At 42.0% G+C, this 18,286-nt stretch overlaps 1 protein-coding gene across 2 annotated transcripts in view; it reads right to left on the reverse strand.

Moving 5' to 3' along the window:
- The window catches only part of NCAM2 (neural cell adhesion molecule 2), a 579,053-nt gene that overhangs the window by 57,438 nt on the left and 503,329 nt on the right, over positions 1-18,286 (reverse strand). For both annotated transcript variants that reach the window (XM_075335064.1, XM_075335065.1), the window contains exon 16: positions 190-394. In XM_075335064.1, the coding sequence (XP_075191179.1) occupies positions 190-394 (205 nt within the window). The remainder of the gene's footprint in view (positions 1-189; positions 395-18,286) is intronic.

Raw genomic sequence — 18,286 nt, forward strand, 5'->3', positions numbered from 1 at the left:
TTTTCCTTTTTCTGATATCCTTCTTTAGAATTATTGCACCTTATGTTTGTAATCACCAAAAAAAGGTATAACAAGTTCATATATAATTCACTATACTTTTTGTGCAAAATTTGAGATTTTTTTTTGTTCAAAAGGTTTTTTTTCGGACCTTTTAAAGGACATTTAAAAGAGACAAGTATTTTTTCTCACAAGTATGCAGCTTTTCCTTCTTCTAATTCTTTACTTTTTCCGCTGGAGCCACTTTTCTTCCCGCAGATCCGTCTGGTTATACACATAAGCAATCCGCACTGTCTCATAAAGAAGCAACTGACATCCGTCACAACGAGAATTAGAAGGAGAGCGGCTATTGCCAAACCGATGACTGCTCCAATTCCAAGGCCACTGAAGAGGGTATCTAAAGGGAACAAAAAACATTTAATACTTTTGATTAGCTTTATGTATAGGCCAATTATCATTATTTTGATTTATGAAAATGGATCTAGAATTAAATGTTGCAATGTCAGAAATAAATGGCTGATTTGTTTGTTATATATTGACTTTCAAGGTAAGGGGACAGATCATAAAAATCATTAGTAAGATTATGGGTTTTTTTTCCAGTATTTTGGATTCTGTTTATTATGAGGCTATGAATAATGATGTGCGAGCACAAAAGTGCTTGAGTAAAAATAAGGAAGAACGACCGGGCACTGCAACCCCAGGTATGTACTCATGGGTTGTGGTTCACATTAGATGTTGGATCTCTGGCAGACTCCAGTGGTGCTCAGCTAGTGTAGATATAGTGATCCAGTGAATTCTTTGAAGTAGAAAGAGTGGCACTTCACGAAGGAGTATTTGCGATGTTTTAATATATCATTGTAAATAGAGTTACAACATAAATGGGGAGGGGGAGTGCAGATATGCCGGACGACGGCCATTTCGCACTAAAACAGGTGCTTCCACAGGTCGGACCTGTGGAAGCACCTGTTTCAGTCCGAAGCGGCTGTCGTGCGGTGTACCTGCATTCCCCCCTCCCCATTTATGTTGTAACTCTGTTTACAATGATATATTAAAACATCGCAAATACTCCTTCGTGAAGTGCCACTCTTTCTACTTCAAAGAATTCAAAAGTGCTTGAATGCTCTTTACTTGAGCTGAGCAGGTTGGAAGCTCTGATGGTTTTGACTCGAGTAACGAGTATGATGGAAGGGTAATGATTGGGCAGTTTGGCTCTCTGCCCACATACGGCCGCTATAAGCAGACTATTTCCGAGGGCTCTGTGTCGGATCGCTCATGAACCACACAACCGAGCACAAGCTATACTCGGCTGAGTAATGAGTGTACATGCTTGAGGATCAAGCAGTGTCGAGCACGCTTGCTCATTAGTAGCTATCAAAGCTATGCCACATAAAAGAAATTGCAGTTACGAGCAAACCCTAGTGGAGCTTTTTAATTTACTGAGCTCTATCTAATAGCACTATCTTTGCTGTTAAAAACACTGGAAAGCCTGATGAGCAATCAGTATATAAGCATGTATTGAGCCTTATTGTCATGCCTTGGTTATGGTCCGGGTGCCTTCTGTGCTGTGGTCTGTTTCCCTCTCCCCTGGAGCACAGTTAGTTTCGGTCGCTGTCGAGGTTCTGAACTATTAGTCTCTCTTATTTACACTATTGATATTCATTGCCTTTCAAAACACGTATTTCCAATTATGTAATTTGGTCTGTCCTATTACCCAGTTGGTGTTACTATTTAAAATCTCCCCAGGCTTCCATTCTCCACTGGTGATATTTCTAAAGTGGACCCTGCTTGGAATGACAGTCTCTTGGTTTTGTGTGTTTGCTGGTTTATTTACTTTTGATTTACCTAATTTTACTAATTTCACCTTCCCCCGATTTCTTAAGAAGGTGCGTGAAACCCTTGATGGCCACTTAGGGATCTATTGGTCCAAGTGGTTATCTGAGTTATCCTGTCAGGTTTTTTTGAGTCTGCACAAGGACCTATAGGGACTGCACAGCTAGGACCTCAAGCCTGGACAAGAACCGTATGGTTCAGATGTAGCAGTCTTAAGTAAAACTTATTTTACATTATTTACTGCAAGTGCACTGTTATGTGCAAAACACTTTTCAAAATAATTGACAATTAATTCTGTCAAAGATGCAGTAAGGTGGCTGCATGACTTTTTTATTGCAGAGTGTAAGGTAAAAAAAAATATTGGGGTTATAATAGTTTTCTACTCTCTCTGATTTTGTCAACAATGAGCATTAGAATCTTTCCCTATTGTTTCCTTTTGCATTGGATCTGCATTGTACATGGCTAATACCTCTCTGTGAAACTATGGAGTTTAAAACCGAGGTTCAAATTTCTACAAACAGGTTCTTTCTATTGCCATAGGAAGGGAAGGGAAGAGATGGAGACTCCTTAGTTATTTGTTCTTAACTACCGCCTCTCCATATTAAAAGAGTGTCACAGAAATGGGTGGGGGTGAAGAAAAACTAGACAGTACTCAACACGTCTTAAGGGTGCTTTACACGCTGCGACATCGCTAGCGATAGCTAGCGATGTCGTGCACGATAGCACCCACCCCCGTCATTCGTGCGACATTTGTTGATCACTGCCGTAGCGAATATTATCGCTACGGCGTCACACGCACATACCTTTTCAGTGACATCACTGTGACCGCCGAACAATCCCTCCATCAAGGGGGAGGTGCGTTCGGCGAAATAGCGACGTCATTGCGGCGTCACTAAGCGGCCGCCAAATACCAGAGGAGGGGCGGAAATGAGCGGCTGGAACATGCCGCCCACCCTCTTCCTTCCTCATTGCCGGTGGATGCAGTTAAGGAGATGTTCGTCGCTCCTGCGGCGTCACACATCGCTATGATGAACAACCAGCGGCATTCACCACCAACGATATTATGAAAAGGAGCGACGTGTCAACAATCAACGATTTTTGACTTTTTTGCGATCGTTGATCGTCGCTCCTTGGTGTCACATGCTGCGATGTCGCTAACGGTGCCAGATGTGCGTCACTAACAACGTGACCCCGACGATATATCGGTAGCGATGTTGCAGCATGTAAAGTACTCTTTAGACCTGTAAACAGGTGATGCCACATGAACAACAGTAACAAAGTGGTCAAATTGGGACAATACTTGTCCATTTAGCAGACCAGTTTTGACTTACACACCTGGTTCAGCCAAATGATAAGGAACCATCCATTATAGTACTTTAGTGTGAAATGACCCTTGAAGACGATGAAGCTCCATAAGTTGAATAGGACATTCCATGCTATTGCAGCATCCAGGAATCCAGTTTAGCTATTAAGTTCTTTGAATCCCACATATGTATGGTCCCAGGAATCTTGGTGCTTCTTCTTAGGCCGGTTTCAGATGTCCGTGTTTTAGGTACATGTGACATCCATTTTTAACACAGATGCCACAAATACCCATGTTATTCTCTGGAGTTACACAAATATCTGAGTTTTCACATGGACCGTGTGACCCCGCGTGGCCCCACATGTACACACAGAGACAAGTCCATCACCAGAATCACACAGATCACACATTGCTGGGGACAACATTGCCGGGGGGGGGCAAATCCCACCAAGGACAACATCTGCAAGGAAATTGTATGTTCTCCCCGTGTTTGCTAGGGTTTCCTCCGGGTACTCCGGTTTCCTCCCACACTCCAAAGACATACAGATAGGGACTCTAGATTGTGAGCCCGAATGGGGACAGTGTTCCTGATGTATGTAAAGCGCTGCGGAATATGTTAGCGCTATATAAAAATAATTTTTTTTTTTTTTGCTGAGGTCAGCATCGCTGGGGACATCATCGCCAAGGACAGCATCGCCGAGGACAGCATCAATGGGGACAGCATAGTCGGGGATAGCATAGCTGGGACAGTGCCGGACACAGCATCGCCGGTGACAGGTGAGTATTCCGCAAGGAAGTAGTGTGTGCACTGATGTCCTGGAGGTCATCCAAGTTCCCAATGAACTCTAGTGAACCCGTGAAGTCACCATCGCGACACACGCTGTAGCGTGGGTGTCACGGTGGTGACATCAGGAGGTCATCTGAGTTTATTGGGAACTTTAATGACTTCCAGGACATCACTGCACACACACTGCTTGCTGGATACTCACCTGTCCTCAGTGAGGCTGTCCCTGGCAATGCCCCTGCTTCCAGGTCTGAGTTGCAGTGAATATTCAATGAGTATAATTAGCGGGGGTCACAAGCAGGACACAGCAGAGCTGAAGAAAACAGTGCTGGATACAGGTGAATATAGAAAATCTTTTTATTACAAAGACGCATGTTTTCTCCGGCATGTGTCACATGTATGCAAACACAGATGTCACACGTGTAACACACGTATGACCATACCCATGAATATAGCTTGTACCAGATTAAACATGGATGTCTGAAACCGGACTTAGTGTTCTTAGCTCCCTCTTCCCAATCTCACATGCTCGCTGCTTGGGGGTAACTCTAGACTCTGCTTTCTCCTTCAAGTCACACATCCAAGCACTCTTCACCTCCTGCCATCTCCAACTCAAAAATATTTCCTGGATTCGTACATTCCTTTCCCAAGAAGCTGCAGAAACACTAATGCATGCAGTTATCTCCTGCCTGGTCTTTTACAACCCCCCTACTTTGTGGCCTCCTTTCTAACACTCTCGCACCCCTACAATCTATTCTAAACTATGCTGCTCAACTAATCCTCTTGATGACCACTACTCCCTGACACCTCCTCTCTGCCAATCCCTTCACTGGCTTCCCACTGCCCAAAGACTCCAGTTCAAAACCCTAACCATGACATACAAGGCCGTCCCCAACCTCTCTCCTCCATAGATGTGTTTACTAGTCTTCTGGTACTTACCAGCCCGTAACCCCTGATCCTCATAAGATCTCATTCTCTACTCCCCTCTAATTTCCTCTTCCCACAATTGCATCCAAGATTTCTCCTGTGCATCTCCCATACTCTGGAACATTTGGCCAAAACATATTAGACTCTTGCTTACCTTGAAAAGCTTTAAAAGGAACCTGAAGACCCACCTCTTCCAACAAGCCTACAACCTGCAGTAAGCCTCAGTCCGCTATAGCACGGCATGACCATCTCCACCCTCATCTACTGTATACTCATCCTTGTAGATTGTGAGCCCTTATGTGCAGGGTCTTCTTATTCTCCTGTACCTGTCTGTGCCTTGTATTGTTTATTATTGTACTTGTCCCTACTATGTATACCCCTTTTCACATGTAAGGTGCCATAGAATAAATGGCACTATAATAATAAAAAATAATAATAGTGTATGAGACATCTTTAGTGTAAAGCATCCACTTTTTTAATTCATTTTGTCTTTTTTTGCCTTAAATACTAAAAGTACATTGCACAGTTGCACATTTAGAATCTGCAGTGGATTAGCAAGAATTCAAATACATTTTCCTTTGAATTATTTTAGAAAAATATAATATTTCCTGTTGTGTGATAGGGATCTATGTCTGATAATGAGGGCTGTGTAGAAGGCTCACGTTGCTGCATTAAAATATTATTTTTGTACTGACGAGTTTTGTGATTGACTGCTGTTTGAGTATGTATCAATGTTCTGCCATGCTGATGCCATGCTGAGATACAATGCAGCTAACCTCACTGTATTTTTAAATATATTTAATCACTAAAATAAGCTAGCTTCTTAACTTCTCTTTTCTTTAACACAAGAGAAAAACATTTTCATTTGTCATTCTTTTATTTCTATAGAAAATAAAAAAATTGCATATAAATTGAGCAAGCCAATTTAGCCAATTCACGGAAAAACAAGTTGCAAATTGTTGGAATTTGTTGGGTTTAGTAAATTCTTGAAAATTCATCACAAATTCAATTTGCATTAAATCAGTTTTCTCATTTCTGCATACCACCTTTCCGCCTATTTACTAAGACTCTGACAATCATAAGAACAGGGGTCTGGTATCTACCCTTCAGTAGAGTGGTTCTTGCACACTAGCGCCGCTGCTCCATTCACAATGTGCAGACTAAGGGGTACTTTGCACGCTGCGACATCGCAGACCGATGCTGCGATGCCGAGCGCGATAGTCCCCGCCCCCGTCGCAGCAGCGATATCCTTGTGATAACTGCCGTAGCGAACATTATTGCTACGGCAGCTTCACATGGACTCACCTGTCCTGCGACCGTCGCTCTGGCCGGCGACCCGCCTCCTTGTTAAGGGGGCGGGTCGTGCGGCGTCACTGCGACGTCACACGGCAGGCGGCCAATAGGAGCAGAGGGGCGGAGATGAGCAGGATGTAAACATCCCGCCCACCTCCTTTCTTCCGCATGTCCTACGGAAGCCGCAGTGACGCCGGTAGGAGATGTTCCTCGCTCCTGCGGCTTCACACACAGCGATGTGTGCTGCCACAGGAGCGAGGAACAACATCGGACTGTCGCGTCAGCGTAATTATGGATTACGCCGACGCTGCACCGATGATACGATTACGACGCTTTTGCGCTCGTTAATCGTATCATCAAGCCTTTACACACTACGATGTCGCATGCGATGCCGGAAGTGCGTCATTTGCAATTTGACCCCACCGACATCACACCTGCGATGTCGTAGTGTGCAAAGCCCGCCTAACAATAGACTGCCGAGTACAGTAACTACCTTATCTTTGTCCCATGAACTATGAATGGGTCGACAATGCGAATGTGCTGCACTGCTTTGTCAAACACTGACATACCCTTTCTCAATAATGATAATGGTTGGGAATCCCAGTGGAGGGACCTATGCATAGAAGACAGCTCTCTAGCCCTGTAAAGTTTTAAACCATTCCTTTTGCCTGAAAAAATGAAGGGGTATATTGGTTCTCCTTAAAAGAAACCAGTACGGAGTCTAAGCATTGATTGTTGGGGGTTTCAGAAGATGAACTTATCAGTAATAACTAGCAATGAGTGAGCGCGCTCACTACTCCTAGATACTTAATCAAGTATCGGGGTGCTCGGTTACTCGTGGTGCTCAGCCGAGTATTGTGGTGCTCAGATGTATAGGCTGTGAAACAAGAATGCAAACAGCTGTCTCCCTTCACTGAATGATGTTTGCAGGACCCAAGTGAGAGCCATCTGCAGTGTCTGAATGGCTCTCTCCTGGGATAAAAAGAATTTTTTTGGATGTAGAGTGTCAACAAAAAAATAAAAATAAAACGTCCTAATTCCCACCGGAAATGCTCTGTATATGGCAGAGCTAACATACCCAATCATTGACTTCCATAATACTTGTTACTCAAATTGAGCCTTTTCAGAGTGTCAGACCAAATCGACTCAAGTAACGAGCACTAGAGCATTTTAGTGCTCCCCTTCTCTAATATTAACCCTGTGTTGCCTCAAGGAAATTACATTTAACCAGACAGATTCTACTCTTCATTGATGAGAGGAAACATCCCGAAACAATCAGTACATAAGTTTTTAGTTTGCCATTTATCTCTGTTCATGTTACAAGGCTCAGCGATAGACAACGACTTATAGGGTAGATATCTAACCTCATATTTTTTTGTTTGGACAGGATACAGCCAGGCCCCTTTCTGTTGGGCCTTGCATTGTAGAGTGTCTGTCCGTGCATGATACACAGTGGGGTACGGCTTGGTAGCCCGCCTGATCTAATAGTATAGGTGTCACCTAATAGGCTGCGGGTTTGTGACTGTGCCATCTGCATGTGAACAGCGCTCTATGCAAGCCACTAGTGTGCAGTTTTATCATCTAGCAATCGCCCTCCTCCATTCCATGGAGGTGTGTGTGTGATTTGCTCCTCCTGCACCTGTGACGCTTCCACTTTAGTGGGGGTTTAGCTGTATCCTGCTAGAGTACTAGTTTTTGGCCAGGGCGATGTACACGCTGCAGCCCATCTTGCTGTAAGTAATACTTAATTTTTGGAGGATATTTTCCTCTTTTTGTTGCTATGTTTACGATCTCGTTATGTGTGACGGTACCTTAAGTCTCCTCGTTTGCACTTGCGAGATAGTTTCTTTTAATCTGTGAGAGAGTTTAATTTGCCTCCTTTTTTTTAATAGAATACCAGACACAGCTGGTATCTTTTAGAAAAAACAGTAATACCAACAATTTGCTTAAAGGCTATGTAAAGGCCCCTTTACACACTGAGACTTTCTAGCGATCCCACCAGCGATCCCAACCTGGCCAGGATCGCTACAAAGTCTCTGGTGAGCTGTCAAACAGGCAGACCTGGCCAACGACGCAACAGCGATCCGGACCTGCAGAACGACCTAGCTAGTCTTTGGGGACGTTGTAAAGCAGCTTTTTGAAAGGGAAGTTGCTAACAAAGTCACTGTAAAGTCCTTTTACACACTGAAACTTTGCTGCACAGCGGGAAACAAAGGACCAAAGAATGGTCCTGAACGATTTGTAGCGATCAGCAACTTCACAGCAGGGGCCAAGTCGCTGATGTGTTTCACACACTGCAATGTCGCTGGGGAGGTCGCTATTGCGTCACAAAACCGGTGACGTTACAGCGATGTCGTTTGCGATGTTGCAGTGTGTAAAGGGGCCTTAAGTCAGACAAAACCCACACCGATGAGAGGCGAAAACTACAAAGAATGTTGTTTGTAAATTAGCTTCCGACTTGGAATTTAATATTAAGAAGATTGCAAGGCTCGTAAAAGCGTTTGACAATGACTTATAGGGTAGCTAGCTCTCCTAGGTGGTGAGTACTAATTTATTTTGTTTTGTGAAAGAACTAATTTGCATAGTAAAAGTTAATAAAATATACAGTGTCCGTACAGTCATCGTACACAGAACTATAAGAGGATATGAGCATGCTGACCGTGGGTTGCCATATGGTTTGACACAAAAGATTGAACATACTATTACTCCCCAGCACAATGCTTTCTACTAGTAGGCTCGAAGCACATCATTTAGTCCTAAAACGCAACTTAATTTTCTATTTTGTTTTCCTGTTGCTATCAATTCCCAGCTCTCTGCTGGGATCAGTAAGTGACAAGTGGGAAAAAAGTGAAATGACTTTACATTTCCAAGTTAATAGCAAAATACAGAGGAGAAATATAGTCACTATAGTCAATAACAATGCAGGACTACAATCGGGTCTCAATGTTCTACTGTTTGACCAAAACGTCCATGAGAATAACGGCCCTTTCTCTGTAAATTAATGATTTTTTTAGCCCTTGAAATTATAATTTAATAGTAAAAAAGAAAATTGAAATTTATGAAGGTGGAGAAGTGGCTTTGTGTGCCAGCTTCACTGTGAAATCTTCTAATTAAGTAATTAAGATGCATTAATTCAAGGAATCAGAATGTGCCTGCTGACAAGACCTACATAACAAGAAAAAATATGACTACGGGGAGTAGAGAGTACTCATATATCTACAATACATAATGTTATGTATGTAGGTATATATATCCTGTATGTGCATAAATAACATGCAGAAGAGCTGAATTTATTATTCTGAGGAAAGTACTGGCAGAAATCGACATATTTAAGACAGATTTGACCCTCCTTTTTATATTAGGTCCAAAGTATTATTCTGTACCTAGCTAATAGTATATGAATAGAGCTTTTCCAGTGTGTACTGTAATGTTGCCAAAGGTGAACTTTCATCAGTTGGAGGACAAAAGTAATTGCAGCCTGTGTGTGGGCGATATACACCAGCATGCCGTTTGTTTCACTGTATAAGAAAGCACAACTGACTGTGCTTTCCTATACAGAGGGACAATGCACACAGAGGTATATTATGGAGTATACAATTCTTAACAGTGGGTACCTATGGTGGTCTGATGCTGACTGGACCTAGCTTTAGTTGTACAAATCTAGGCTGAGAAATTATATTATCCACCAAAACACATAATATTGACTGATACTTAAAGGGAATTGGTCATTAGAACCAACCAACTGTAAGAACTGTAAAGATCGGGGATCGTACTGATCACACAGTGATTGTGTACACGATCCCGTTCACGAGCTTTCCTGGGAAGCTCGTGTTACAGATCGGGTCCAAGGGCTGTAAAAAAAACTATATTGTGTCCCGATCTCGATCTTTACTAAATGATCGGGCGAGGCTCCCAATCCCGACCATCGGGGGGATCGCCCATTACTACTCCTAAGCCATCTACATGGAATGCAGTTCTTAAAAAGATGAATGAAATGATACCTTGATAACTGCAATCTGATGTCTTACTCCAGAGTAATTCACAGTAAATACATAAATCAGCTGTTAAGATCTATGGGCCGGATGTAGATCTCACTGAAAATCTGCCTACAAAGCTTATTTTTATAAAAAAAAGGGGTGTTATCAGTGTGAGACATGTAATAACTGACAGTCTGCTCTCCTGATCTACATGTGTCACACTGGTAATGTTCTGTTAAAGCATCTCTTTTAAGACTTTTGTGGCACCTTCACAACCAGCGGGTTTTTTTTAGATTGTATCTGTTAAAAGGGGTGTTCATCCTAGGTACACAAGTCTGCAATCTGTGTAACTGAAGACTTGTGAATCCTCCCTAGGTGCAAAGTGCACACTCTCAGGATTCTACAGTGCCTTCGCCAGGAGTGGGCTGTCAAGTGACCACAAGTGTGTGATTTGCACACTTCCAGCCACATTATGACAAGACTCAATTCACTTGTACTGATCTAGACTGCGCTCATCTAGTTGGCATGTAACAGCATGTATGAAAATCACATACTCTCATTATACCGTAGAATACTCACAGTGCACACTTTGTGCGTTGTGTGGATTCACAAATCTACAGTCACATAGAGTGATTGCAGTCTTGTATCCCAAGGCTTGAAAATGCCTTTAATAGTGAATATTTTCCAGGTGGATGCTCCCAGAAGAATGATCTGGTCACAACTTATAAACTCTGAGGTTCTAGGAACTTGAAGCTATTAATAGAACTTCATAATAGACTGAATATATGCACAGCATGTCATTTTTATATTGTTGTACATATATATATAGTCTTTTGGCAATTTTTTTTTATTATTATTTGTTCTACTCAGAATTTAGCCTAGATCTGCTTTAAAACTACATCATGTGCACATACGCTAAAAGAGTTTTCCAGTTCCGGCAATTACGTCACATGTCATGATATTGATGACTTGCATTTATGACCTATGGGCAGTCATCCAAATGAAGGTCAATATCAACAGCCCCTTTCAACACATATTGCAGATCTAACCTAGAAAGGCTGAACTTTGTGGACCAGTGTCTTTTTTTACCATTTCCACGGATGATTAAATACGCCATTATAAAGTTACCTATGTCACAGTCTAAAGGGTACTTTACACACAACGATATCGCTAATGATATATCGTCGGGTCACGGTGTTCGTGACGCACATCAGGCGCCGTTAGCGATATCTTTGTGTCACTAAAAGGAGCGACGATTAACGATCACAAAAACATCAAAAAAAGTTGATCGTTGACACGTCGCTCCTTTTCATAATATCATTGGTGGTGCATGCCGCTGGTTGTTCGTCGTTCCTGTGGCATCACACATCGCTGTGTGTGACACCTCAGGAATGACGAACATCTCCTTACCTGCGTCCACCGGAAAGGAGGAAGGAAGGAGGTGGGCGGCATGTTCCTGCCGCTCATCTCCGCCCCTTCTCTGCTATTGGGCGGCCGCTTAGTGACGCCACTGTGACGCCGAACGAACCACCCCATTAAAGGTGAGATTGTTCGGTGTCTCCAGTGATGTTGCTAAGCAGGTATAGGCGTGTGACGCTGCTGTAGCGATATTGTTCGCTACGGCAGCGATCACCCCCATGACGAAACAGCGACGTGGGCGGGTGCTATCGCGCACGACATCGCTATCTAACGCTAGCGATGTCTCAGCGTGTAAAGCACCCTTAAGAAGAGGAAGGAGAAGGTAAACTGCATATTTGACCTGTAAACAATGGCATGATCTTTTACTCCAATTTCCTCTTGCTGGAAAACTTTGATAGTTAGAGGGCTAAGGCAGCAAATGCAATCACTGTCCATAAAAAAAAATATCTAAATAAGGGACTAGAATTTTTCCAAATCTACTTTAGCGTTTTCTTTGTGATGAATAATTCACTGCTAAAAGTAAGAAAATTATTTATATTGGAGAGAATTCGGCACTAGAGATGAGAAGACCCATTGAAATTCGGGTTCTGTGGGTTCAACTGGGCTTTGGATAATGTTCAGACGGGACCGGTGACTGATTGGGCAATTCGGCTCTCCGCTTCCATGCAGCCAGCCATAAAAAAAGCTCTTCTGGGGAAGGGAGAGTGGTGTTTTTCCATATTTTTGGTGCACACTACATCCAATCACACTCTTGTTACCCCCTAGTGTGAGCCGTTTAAACACTGCAAATGGCTCACACTGGACTGCGTATCAAGCATACCCGAGCACAGTGATGCTCGCTTGAGGAGTTTGCATACATAAAGCAACTAAACTCTGGACTTGAAAGTGGATTTTTTTGTAAAGTCTGTGTTTGGTACAAACATACAACTTTACTGTTTGAGTCTGCTCATCTCTATCTACACTGTTAGGATAGACGGTAGAATAAATTACTTATTTATCAGTAATACAAGTGTAAAAGGGTGTGACGTTTCATTCTAGTCTATGAGGCATATTTAATCTATGAATCAAAAAACGATTATGTACAATACAGACCAAAAGTTTGGACACACCTCCTCATTCAAAGAGTTTTCTTTATTTTCATGACTCTAAAAATTGTAGATTCACATTGAAGGCATCAAAACTATGAATTAAAATTTATGAAATGAAATACTTAAAAAAGTGTGAAACAACTGAAAATATGTCTTATATTCTAGGTTCTTCAAAGTAGCCACCTTTTGCTTTCATTACTACTTTGCACACTCTTGGCATTCTCTTGATGAGCTTCAAGAGGTAGTCACCAGAAATGGTCTTCCAACAGTCTTGAAGGAGTTCTCAGAGATGTTTAGCACTTGTTGGCCCTTTTGCCTTCACTCTGCGGTCCAGCTCACCCCAAACCATCTCGATTGGGTTCAGGTCTGGTGACTGTGGAGACCAGGTCATCTGGCGTAGCACCCCATCACTCTCCTTCTTAGTCAAATAGCCCTTACACAGCCTGGAGGTGTGTTTGGGTTCATTGTTCTGTTGAAAAATAAATGATGATCCAACTAAATGCAAACTGGGTGGAATAGCACGCCGCTGCAAGATGCTGTGGTAGGCATGCTGGTCCTGTATGCTTTCAATTTTGAATAAATCCCCAACAGTTTCAGCATCAAAGCACCCCCACACCATCACACCTCCTCCTCCATGCTTCACGATGGGAACCAGGCATGTAGAGTCCATCGGTTCACCTTTTCTATAAAGACACGGTGGTTGGATCAAAAGATCTCAAATTTGGACTCATCAGACCAAAGCACAGATTTCCACTGGTCTAATGTCCATTCCTTGTGTACGTTAGCCCAAACAAGTCTCTTCTGCTTGTTGCCTGTCCTTAGCAGTGGTTTCCTAGCAGCTATTTTACCATGAAGGCCTGCTGCACAAAGTCTCCTCTTAACAGTTGTTCTAGAGATGAGAAGGTGTGTCTAAAATTTTGGTCTGTATGGTATGTTTGACTATATTAGAAATCTTTTCATTGTATGATTCTTTCTTTCTATATAGGCTCTCACTATTATAGTGATGCTATTTCTATGTGATTTCATGGACACCTCAGGCCCGGTATAATATATATCCATATTATATTACATATTTTTTTATTTGTACTTTTTAACATTAGGTCATGATTAGTTATGTTTAATTCTCATGATATATATCCGTATTGTTTTTGAATTTTAGTCTGTCTGATGATGGTTGGCTAGACTGAAACGTCATGCACTTGTAGACTTGTATTACGTATGAATAAATATTTTCTTCTATATCTTAAGAGTGACAATATCAGAAACATTTCCATTGGACATGTTAATGCTGCATTGATTTTCCACAATACAAAGCCACTCCATAGCAAGGAAACTTTTTAGCAAAAATTATTGACAAAAAGTAGTTTTAGCTCAAAATAATACAAATTTTTATTAGAAAACATCCAAAATTTATTACAAAAATCATTATAAAAAAAAAAAATCAGAACTATATCATTAAAATCTATATGAGGTAGTGGTGTGACTGATACACCCAGTCAAAGGTGGTGAAGGTAAATAATAAGGGGTCCCAGATAGGCAGGGAGATTTATTGCCAGGAGAGCATCTTTAAAGTAATAATAGTAAACCTGCATTCAATAGTCCTAGGAATCAAATTAAATAGTCTCGATCACCCATCTGAGAAGTAGTCCCCACCAGGACCCTACGAAAACTGATTCAAACGGGCGTTTCACATGACTGTTATCCGCTTCTTCAGGAAGAGGATTGAATTAGTGTTTTTTGTAATGATTTTTCGTGATACATTTCTGGATGTTTTCTAATAAAAATTTGTATTAATTTGAGCTAAAACCACTTTTTGTCAATAATTATATCGTAAGATTGCCTGATTCCTATATGTTTGGATGTTCATGGGATTGAACCCTATCCATGTACCTTTTTTGATAGGGAGTGCCGTATTCCTATTATAGTACTTATATAGAAAGTCATTTGCCATTTTATTGAAAAGGTGACTTTTTTTTAAAGCTCATGTGCTTGGTTTATTGGCACACCTATTTATTAATTGTGTCTGATGATAAGCATGCATTTCCAACATTTATTGTATACAGTGTGTCCACAAATATTCGGTCCACCGCCATTAACTTGAGAACGGCGGCAGCTATAAGCATAGAAGTGGTGCCTAGGTATAGTAAAGTAGCCATGCGCTATGCAATGAAACCACCTATAGCGCCACTGGGTGGAAAACAACGGAGTTAGCATTTTTATCTCGAAAACGTAATGAGATAGAGAAAAAAAGTGAATTAAAAAATTGTAAGGCATCATCAATTCAATATAAATCGACACTTTGCATACAGAAATGCTATGATATGAAACCTATGACCCCCTCCCAAAACATTGAATGCTGGTCACGCTTATGGCGCTCATTTAACTTTGATGCTCAAAGTAGCCACCGTCAGCTGCAATGCACATCTGGACTCTGGACAGCATACTGTATCTTGCTGCACGTTGTGCAATATGAAAAGTGACACGTTTGCACAAGCATGTGTGATACGTCGTCGTAGGTCCTGCAATGTTGGTGGAGGGGGTCACATACACCTGCTGTTTGATGTGACCTCACAGAAAGAAGTTCAATGGGGTCAGGTCAGGTGAGCGTGGAGGCCACTCCATGCAGCCACCATACCCAATGACTTGTAGGAAGGTCTCCATGACGTATCGCTTCACCTCCGCAGCCTTGTGAGTTTTACACGTTCTAATCATAGCATTTCTGTATGCAAGGTGTCGATTCGTATTGAATTGATGATGCCCTACAATTTTTTAATTCACTTATTTTTCTCTATCTCATCCCGTTTTTGAGCTAAACATGCTAACTCTATTCTATTGTTTTCCACGAGATGGCCCTATAGGTGGTTTCTGTTGTGAATGTCAGTTATGCTTTAGCTGCTGTGAGGCTCCCTCTTGTGGCCAGGAATGGTTTGGACAGAGACCTGGTGTGCTGGAGCAATGGGCGTTTCCATTGCTAACTGTCTGCCTATTTAAACCTTGGTCTGCTAGCAGGCTTAGCCACTTCTCATTTGTTCTTCAGTTTACCAGCCTTCTCATCTTGCTCCAGACCACATCTACCCTAGATAAGTGCTTGGTTCTTTCTTATGTTGTTTTGTTCTTATCTGGGTTTGTCATTTACTGTGGTTATTGTCAGTTCATTAGCTTACAGGAATCTTCCCTCTCTGTGCTTAGCTGGGAAGCTCCCTGCAGCTATGTTTGGAGTATTGCTCCTATAAGTCCATGTGTTTTTTGCTTCTTGAATTTGTAATTGTTCCTGCTTTCTGTTCATTGGTTTGACAAGAGCGCCTGATATAGGACAGAGTTCAGATCGTGCGATCTGTGGACTTTTTGTACTATCAGGCATTTGGATGTTTGTAGGGTTTTTCTCTGGCCACCATCAGCCCCTTTCCTATCCTTTGCTATTTAGTCAACGGGGCCTCACCTTTGCTAATCCTATCATCCATCTGTGTATTGTGTTTTCCTATATCACCGTAGTCTTTGAATGTGGGGGGCTTGCTATACCTTTGCGGTCTATTTCTGAGGCAGAGAGCTATTCATCCTTCCTTCCTTTAGGATAGCTAGTTCTCCGGCTGGGTTCGCGGTGCATAGGATGTTAGTTCACCCCTCAGCTACTTCTAGTGTTGATGGTTAGTAAGGGGGTGGCGGCCAGATTAGTTGCCAATGCTCTTGTCACCTTTTTTGCCAATGATCTATTTTGATCTTCCATGGCTCCGGATCATAACAGGTTTCATTTCGTAGTGCATTGCTACTTTACTATACCTAGACACCACTTCTATTCCTATAGCTGCTGCCGTTCTCAAGTTAATGGCGGTGGACAGGATATGAGTGGACACACTGTATAGTAGATAGCAGAATTATACAGTGGGTACGGAAAGTATTCAGACTACTTTTAATTTTTCACTCTTTATTTCATTGCAGCCATTTGATAAATTCAAAAAGTTCATTTTTTTCTCATTGATGTACACTCTGCACCCTATACCCCATCTTAACAGAAAAAAAACAGAAATCTAGAAATTTTTGAAAATGTTTTAAACAAAAAAAACTGAAATATCACATGGTCATAAATATTCAGCCCCTTTGCTCAGTATTAAGTAGAAGCACCATTTGTAGCTAGTACAGCCATGAATTTTCTTGGGAATGATGCAACAAGTTTTTCACACCTGGATTTTGAGATCCCCTGCCATTCTTCCTTGAAGATCCTCTCTAGTTCCATCAGGATGAATGGTGAATGATTTTGGACAGCCAATTTCAGGTCTCTCCAGAGATGCTCAATCGGTTTAGGTGAGGGCTTTGGCTGGGCCAGTCAAGAAGGGTCACAGAGTTGTTCTGAAGCCACTCCTTTGTTATTTTAGCTGTGTGCTTAGGGTCATTGTCTTGTTGGAAGATGAACCTTTAGCCAAGTCTGAGGTCCAGAGCATTTCTTCCAGGATATCTCTGCACTTGTTTGCATACATCTTTCCTTCAATTAAAACCAGCTGTCATGTCCCTGCAGCTGAAAAACACCACCATAGCATGATGCTGCCACCCCCATGTTTCACTTTTGGAATTGTATTGGGCATGTGATGAGAAGTGTCTGGTTTTCTCCACACATGCCACTTAGAATTATCACCAAAAGTTTTATCTTCGTCTCATCAGACCAGAGAATCTTATTTCTCATAGTCTGGGAGTCCTTCATGTGTTTTGTTTGCAAACTCTATGCGGGCTTTCATATGTCTTGCACTGAGGAGAGGCTTTCGTCGGACCACTCTCCCAAAAACGCCCGACTGGTGGAGGGCTGCAATGATAGTTAACTTTGTAGAACTTTCTCCCATCTCCCTACTGCATCTCTGGAGCTCAGCCACAGTGACCTTGGGATTTTTATTTACCTCTCTCACCAAAGCTTTTCTACCACGATTGCTCAGTTTGGCTGCATGGCCAGGTCTAGGAAGAGTTCTGGTGGTCCAAAACTTCTTCCATTTAAGGATTATGGAGGCCACTGTCCTCATAGGAGCCTTGAGTACTGCAGAAATAATTTTGTAACCTTGGCCAGATCTGTGCCTTAATTCTGTTTCTGAGCTCCTTGGGCAGTTCCTTTGACCTCATGATTCTCATTTGATCTGACTTGCACTGTGAGCTCTGAGGTCTTATATAGACAGGTGTGTGCCTTTTCAAATCAAGTCCTATCAGTTTAATTAAATACAGCTGGAATCCAATGAAGGAGTAGAACCATCTCAAGGAGGATCACAAGGAAATGGACAGTATGTGATTAAATATGAGTGTCTGAGCAAAGGGTCTGAATACTTATGACCATGTGATATTTCAGTTTTTCTTGTTTAAAAAATTTGCAAAAATTTCTACATTTCTGTTTTTTTTCTATCAAGAAGAGGTGCAGAGTGCACATTAAAAAGAAAAAAAATGAATTTGAACTTTTTTGAATTTACCAAATGGTTGCAATGAAACAAAGAGTGAAAAATTTAAAGGAGTGGGAATACTGTCCGTACGGACGGTATATGTTGCTCTGTGATACTGTATTTTTCGGACCATAAGACGCACTTTTTTTCCTCCAAATTTGGGATGAAAGTGTGGGGTGCGTCTTATGGTCTGAATTTCAAAGCGGGGTACCTGCAGGTTAGGGAGCTGTGGGGAGGGAGCGGCTGTGGAGTGGGATCAC

Source organism: Anomaloglossus baeobatrachus, chromosome 2 (genome assembly GCF_048569485.1).
Source record: "Anomaloglossus baeobatrachus isolate aAnoBae1 chromosome 2, aAnoBae1.hap1, whole genome shotgun sequence".
NCBI lineage: Eukaryota > Metazoa > Chordata > Amphibia > Anura > Aromobatidae > Anomaloglossus > Anomaloglossus baeobatrachus.